Source organism: Aplosporella prunicola (genome assembly GCF_010093885.1).
Source record: "Aplosporella prunicola CBS 121167 unplaced genomic scaffold K452scaffold_163, whole genome shotgun sequence".
Lineage (NCBI taxonomy): Eukaryota > Fungi > Ascomycota > Dothideomycetes > Botryosphaeriales > Aplosporellaceae > Aplosporella > Aplosporella prunicola.
Genome location: NW_022983691.1, coordinates 1 through 6,563, shown reverse-complemented (window position 1 = coordinate 6,563; position 6,563 = coordinate 1). Strand labels below are relative to the sequence as shown.

General features: G+C 56.8%; 2 protein-coding genes across 2 annotated transcripts; both read left to right on the top strand.

Moving 5' to 3' along the window:
• The first annotated feature begins 736 nt into the window (after window positions 1–736).
• K452DRAFT_51412 (uncharacterized protein) lies at window positions 737–2,530 on the top strand. Its single transcript, XM_033546778.1, has one exon. The coding sequence runs from the start codon at window positions 781–783 to the stop codon at window positions 2,296–2,298; it is 1,518 nt and encodes a 505-aa protein (XP_033390913.1). The 5' UTR covers window positions 737–780; the 3' UTR covers window positions 2,299–2,530.
• Window positions 2,531–3,926: 1,396 nt separating this feature from the next.
• On the top strand, window positions 3,927–5,544 carry K452DRAFT_293407 (uncharacterized protein; the record flags this gene model as incomplete). The annotated part of the gene is made up of 2 exons (XM_033541562.1): window positions 3,927–4,573; window positions 4,622–5,544. Coding segments are annotated over exons 1-2 (1,405 nt in total), but the record flags the coding sequence as incomplete, so codon positions are not given.
• Window positions 5,545–6,563: the final 1,019 nt, after the last annotated feature.

Sequence of the window (6,563 nt, the reverse complement as noted above, 5' to 3'; positions counted from 1 at the left end):
TTCTTTTAGATAGCAGCATATATACCTCCATAGGTAGTAGTAATTTAGGAGGACAAGCGGCGTCTAATTCCTCGCGCCCAGCTTCACAATAAGACATCACATAATGCTTCGAAGCCGTTGGTCATGGATGCGATTCGCAAGATGTGATATGTATCGATTGGAAGTAAATAACTACGGTATTTGCGTAATGTCCTTCCGAATCAGGGCCACCTTTTTGATATCTGATCATCGAGCGAGGATATTGCGGACAAGCCCTAGGGAGGGCTCACGCGCAAGTACAATGAGAGAACGAAGCCCTTGAGTAACTGATGCGTGACCAAGTAAAAGAAAATGCCAAGGGCTACCCAAGGTTGGTATAGCCTGACTGCATTGATAACTATCAAGATTGTTAACTGATGGTCACACAATATGATCAGGTTTTGGGCTCAAATGGAAACCATAGAAGGAGAAGATACAAGGCTTGGGATTCGTACATGGATTTGTATTGGTAACATAACCTCTTTGTATTCCTACTTCTTCTTCTTCCACATATCCTTCCGCATAACCCTTCATTTCCCATCCTCCCATTTTCGTGTATCTTGTTCAGAAGGCCCGCTCTGCGCTTCTTTTGGTATTTTGAGATTTAGAGATTTTCGACAGGAGCTTTCCAGGGCATAGCGATGACCAAGTACTGGGGAATATCTTTCCTTTTCATGGGAGTTAAACAGCACGTCAACATAACTTCAAGAGACGTGTGGGCATGATGACTGTTTGCGGCAGCGAGGACAATGGACAAACAAAATGCATTTTGTCACTTCTTGGCTTTCCGAAACCACTTGCTACCCCGCCTTAGTTTACCTTTTGCATGCATGTTTGTCTAAGATACTCTATTCCAGTTTCTCCCCACTGCCTCATATCGTAAAAAGAGCTATGAGAAATATCATAAATCCTCACACAAATACCAACCACGCCCGCCATCCATTCCTTGTAGTTATAATAACCTATCTCTTATGCTATGTTCCTTTCCTCGCCTGGATCATGTTTGATCCCTATTCCCCATTTTGGTCATCTGGCGCAGCGGCGATCATAAAGCGCACTGCAATTTCCAACGCCGATAAACAGTACACCAACGATGCAAGCCGCCTCGAAGCCCCGATAAAATCCACTCTGAAAGCGCTCAATTCACTAGACTTCTACATCAATTTTGCCAAGGATATTCGGTTCCGAAAGGCGGCATCGCTCGGCAAGGTGCGCGATCAGATCGAGGACGCGCTGCCGAAGCTCGCGGAACTAGATTCGGAGCTGATGGCTTTGGCGAGGGACCATACGGCACAGCGACTTGCGTCCCTTAGACGGCTTGCGAGTGCCGAGACTGGCTCGGTCTCCGTGTGGTGGAATCTACGCCATGTCATCAAGGCCGCGTCGCTGGGTGACTTGTCGCGGCTACACAGCCTGAAGAGCTGGGAAGAGGCCTGTGCGTTCTGGCATCAACAGGACCTCATGACGTCAAGAATGCTGGAAATCCTCCAGCTCGCGCAGGCCGAGCTAAAAACGATCGTCGAGCTCTACGACAAAAAGACCAATTTCGGCGGAGTTAAAGCAATGCCCGGAATCCTCTACGAGAGCATCACCTACCCCCTCGAAGTGACCATACGGGGGCTAGCTCAGACGGTTCTGCCGTACACCTGGGTGGAGTTTTGGATTCCCTCCTCACCGCTAACAATCAATGAATTCTACATGCATCTGTCCCTCGTAACCGCCGACGCCAACGCGCATCTCTCCGCCGCAACAGCGCACCTGAGCATCGCGGTGGACGCCACGACCGCGACCCAAGCAGCGCTCGAAAACAAAGGACCGGAGCGCGCGCACGAGCACGACCCCGTCCTGGGCAAAGTGGCAGCGCGTTGCCAGGACCTGCACAATTCCCGGGCGATGTCTCGCCCAGCGGCGCTCGCGCGCCTGGTCCAGAACGAGATCATGCCCGCCGAGTCGTTCGTGCACGCGCTGGCGGATCGCTGGCTCCAAGACGCGCACAATCTGACGTATTGGCAGGACGAGTGGCTGCAGGAGCGGATGGAGCTCAGGCCCGCGAAACTGGTCAGGAAAATCGTAGCCCGCGAACAAAGGATGCGGAACTGGGGGAGGTTGCGTGCGCTCGTCGCGTTTTGGGCGTACGTCTTTGTCTTCTCGGCGTTTTTTTTCTTGGTGCTTACGTTTATTCGTTTGGGCATGGCTGAGTCCCGGGTTGTTACTTCCAGGCCGCGGCTGGCCACTCCAACCTTCCAGAAACAGACGAGGTACATGAAGACCTTTTCGTAGTTAGATAGCGGGGTTGCAGATAAGATATGCCGAATTGCTTGTTTTGTTGGTGGTCGGGAACGAGGCTCTTTGTGTTGCTGTGTCGTGCTGAAATGGCAAGAGAGCGAAAACGAAGACGCCACCCGAACAATGGCACCTCGTTATGCTCGCGATTATACTGGCTGTTTGCGTCCGTCTCTTTGCCCCCTCGATAAATATTTTACCGGGACCAGCATCGAACGCTCAACTGTTGTTCTCGAGAACAATGGAAACCCTCTTTCATTGTGCAGAGCAACGAACGCAGCTGCTCGTCCGGCTGCTTTAACTCTTAATCCTCCTGTTTACTTGCTTCTCTTTTTCACCTTTCCCCCTGCTGAGCCCACTTCTCAGAGACGCGCATCATGGCTTACAATTCCTTTGCCAACCCCAGCTATGAGGAAGAGGAGGAGGAGGAGGAGGAGCCGTCTTATACCGCCCAACCGGCCTACGCCGCCCAACCCGCTTTCGCCGCGCAGCCAGCTTTCGGCAGCGCAACAGCTCGAGCCGCCGCACCCGCACCCGCTCCAGCCGCCGCACCAGCGCTTGCAGCCGCCCAAAACACCGACGCCGTGTTCGGATCCTCGTCGACGCCTTCCTGGTCGCGTCGCACTGCTCCAAGCATCCCCAAACTAGCTTCGACCAAGGCCGAAGACCGTTCCTCCAGGCGCAGCTCACCGACTTCTGCTTCGACTACGTCTGCCTCGACTGCGTCAGGATCAGCCACCTCAGGGTCCTCAGGGGTCAGGGAGCAGATCGAGAAAGCCTTCGACGACGCTCTGGCCAGTGACCGCAGCCCGGTCGCTAGTCCGCGCGCTTCGACGTCCCGCCGGTTTGAGCGGCAGCCGAAAACCGTTTCTCCCGAGGCTCCTGCCGCAGCTAGTAGCCCAGCTACTGCTGCTGTAAACACGGCAGAGTCCCCGCGGACTAAGGAGCAGCCCAAACCAGCCGTCGCTGAGGCTCGTGCTGCTGACGCCAACTCACCTCTCACTGCCTCACGCACCTCACGACCTTCATTGCCTGAGGAGCAGCCAGAAGAGACCCCCGCCAGAGCTCGTACCGATGCCCCTAGCCCACCTACGCGCACTTCGGCAGCCTCGTGGTTTAAAGAGCAGTCAAGAAAAGCCTTCCCTGCGGCTCGTCCCGATGACAAGCCATCTGTTACTGCTGCCTCACACGCCTTTAGCCCTTCACTGTCTAAGGCGCAGCCACAGAAGGCCCCCGCCGAAGCTTACGCAGGCTACCGCACCGCGCCCGTGACCGCTGAGACTTGTCCCAGCAACCGCGACGCAGCCGCCGCAGCAGTAGCTCGTCCAGAAACCCGCAACCCATCCATAACCACAGAAGCGCACCCCACAGCCCCCAACCCAACCCCAGCCGTCGCCACCGCAGCACAACCCTCTGCGCCCAACCCCTCTGCTGGTACAGGATCGCAGCCGCCACCGCCGCAGCCCCCGCGCAGCCCCTCGGTAGCGGGCTCGCACACGTCCGGCGCGTCCTGGTTCGACGGGCCGCAGCGAAACGCCATCCCCTTCGGGATCTACACGACCAGGCAGAACATCTTCGTGCCCGTGGAAAGACGAGGCGGGCTCTTCAAGCCGTTCCATAAGGTTAGGGTGTTTAGCATCCATAATTTGACGCCCGCGCAGTGCCGCGACCTCATTCAGTACGCAAGGGAGAAAGGGTATCTCGAGCCGCAAAAACGAAGTAAGCTTGCTGATGCTGGTGCTGGTGCTGGTGCTGGCGATGGTGCTGCGATTAAAGGGAGATGCTAACAAGGACAGTTTGCTGTTTCGACATTTTCCGCTATGTTTTTTTTTCCGGCCTTGAGAGACTGGACCCCCTCCTGGACATCTTGCTCTGCCTGCTCAGCCCGATCTGGAAGTTTCTATTGTCCGCCTTCCAGACGCTCAAGGCCGGTCCGGGCGCCCTCGTCCAAGGTGTCTCAAACCGCGTAGTCGGCGCCTACGAGACCAGCGTCGACGTCATCGAAGTGCTGAAACTGCTCACAGACGGGCCGTACGGCCCTGTAGCCGTCGCCTTCGTGGGGCCGTTCATAGGCATCTTGTTCATGGGCACGTTGTACCTGATCGGGATCGGCGCCGTCATCGCAGCCACGTATTCGGCCTTGACGGCCAAGGCCGTCCGCGCCGCCCCGAGCGCGATCAGATACGCGTTGCACAACACGCACGGCGCGTACGCGGACCTCGAAGCCGAGTACGAGATCAAGAACGCGATCCTGGCGATTGGCTACCCGCTGCTGAGCCTGCTCAGCATCTTGGGCGTCGCTTACGTCTTAGTCACTTACCTCAGGTTCTCTGTCCGCGACGCTCTGACTGGCCTCCGAGGCCGGCTGTACGGGCCCTACACGTTCTTGTACGCGCTGCTGAAGTCGTGGGGCACAGTCGTCGCGCTCGTCCTGCTGCTGCTGCACTTCTTCAACCCCTTCACCGCCGTGCCGTCCGTGCCCAGCTGGGATGCGCCGCGCAGGATCAAGATCAAGATGGCGCCGTTCCGCGTCCCCGATTCCTGGTCCCAGTACGACTACGACGTGTCGAGCCTGCGCGCCGCCTTCACCTACGACATGGGGATCCTGGTCCTGCAAGCGCTGGCCGTCCTCGGCAGCGGCATGGGGCTGGTCCTGCTCTTCCGAAATGTCGACATCGGCGCCGCAAGCACCCGGCTGCGCAGCCAGCTCCCGACGTCCGACTTCCTCTTCGGGCGAGAAGGCGTGCTCTACACGATCGGGGCGGCCGTCCTTGCCATCAGCGGCGCCCTGTTCGCGCTGTCCAACTTCTTCCCCATCGTCGACTTGCTCGTCGCCATCGCCTTCGCGCTCAGAGACATCTTCCTCGACGTGTACGACTCCGTCCGCGACGCCATCGCCGCGCATCCGCTGTGGTCGCTTAGCGCGGCCTTCGTCGCCGCGTACCACGGCCTCAACTGGTACACGGCCCGGAACCCCGAGGTCGTTGCGGCGTACGAGAGGGCCAAAGCGGCGGCCTGGGCGTGGGCGCGGAGCGCCTTCGACCAGTTCGTGCGGTTCCTTAAGTGGGCGTGGTATTGGTACTGCTTGGTCTCGCCCGTCGTTGCGCTTGTGAGCCTTGTGGTTAATTTTTTCTTGGCGAGGCATGTCGTCCAGCTTGATAAGAGTGTTGCCGATTGCATTGAGGAGCAGGTGCGGAGGCGGCAGCAAAGGCGCGCGGCGGAGGACTATTTGATTTAGTTGCGGCTGAAACACCTACCTACCTACCTACCTACCCACTTAGCTAGTAATCAATCCCTCGCTTTTTGAACTTACCGCTCAGTGACAGTTCAGGCGCCCGTCGCATGCATCAAGTCAAAGAACAACAAAGCCCCACAAAACAAAACATCTTAATCACCACCGCGAACGGCCAGGAAAAAACCGAACCTACCTCAACGACTCATGAGTGAGTACCTAGTGAGTTCGGCATGCATGGCCCTTATGCAGTGTGTGGCTCTCTGCCTGCCTGGATGGACAGACGGCTGGACAAACAAGCGCGATTTGCGAAAGGTAGAGCCACGACGTTCGATTGATTGCTCGATGAATCGATGTGGTTGTGGTAGGCGGTGTGTGCACAGGGTTGCGCGTGGAGCCACTTAGCTAGGCGGGGTGACAGGTTGGCTGGGTATACTAGGGTTGACTCTGCGGCGCGGACAAGGGAATAGGTACCTGGCACACGCATCCCAGAGGCGCGGTTATCAAATATACATCAGCATTGTGGCGACCTTCATCGGCATGGCGGGCGGCATGTTCGTCTACGGTTGGACATGGTACAATGCGCTTCCATCCATAGATGCGCCAGTGATCGGACTCGTGGCGGATGATTTGGGAGCGGGAATGCGTAGCGATGGTGTCGAGGTGCAGTGATTTATGCAGTCAAATCAAGATGTCGTTCCCAAACCCACGACATAACCCCGCACTGCATCGGGCCTAGCGCCCGCTTCGGCTGACACGGCAACCTTCAACGCCAAACTTATGCAAATCATCATCCACCCACCCATCCATTCTTCTTTGTTCGTTCGATTGCTGTGGCTGCGTCCGAATGCGCGGCCATACGTCACGTCGCGCCCATGTCTTGCGTCTGGGAGCCTGATGATGCTTGACGGCCTGATGGGGTGCCTCGTATACGCTGTCGCTAGTATTGCGTGCCTGGCATACCACGACAACGGCCAGCAGAGAAGACGCAACTCAACTCAGGGTTAGGCTAAGTTTTTTTTTTTTTTTT

Coding starts and splice junctions, on each gene's coding strand:
- K452DRAFT_51412 (XM_033546778.1), top strand. CDS start 781: ATGCATTTTGTCACTTCTTGGCTTTCCGAAACCACTTGCTACCCCGCC.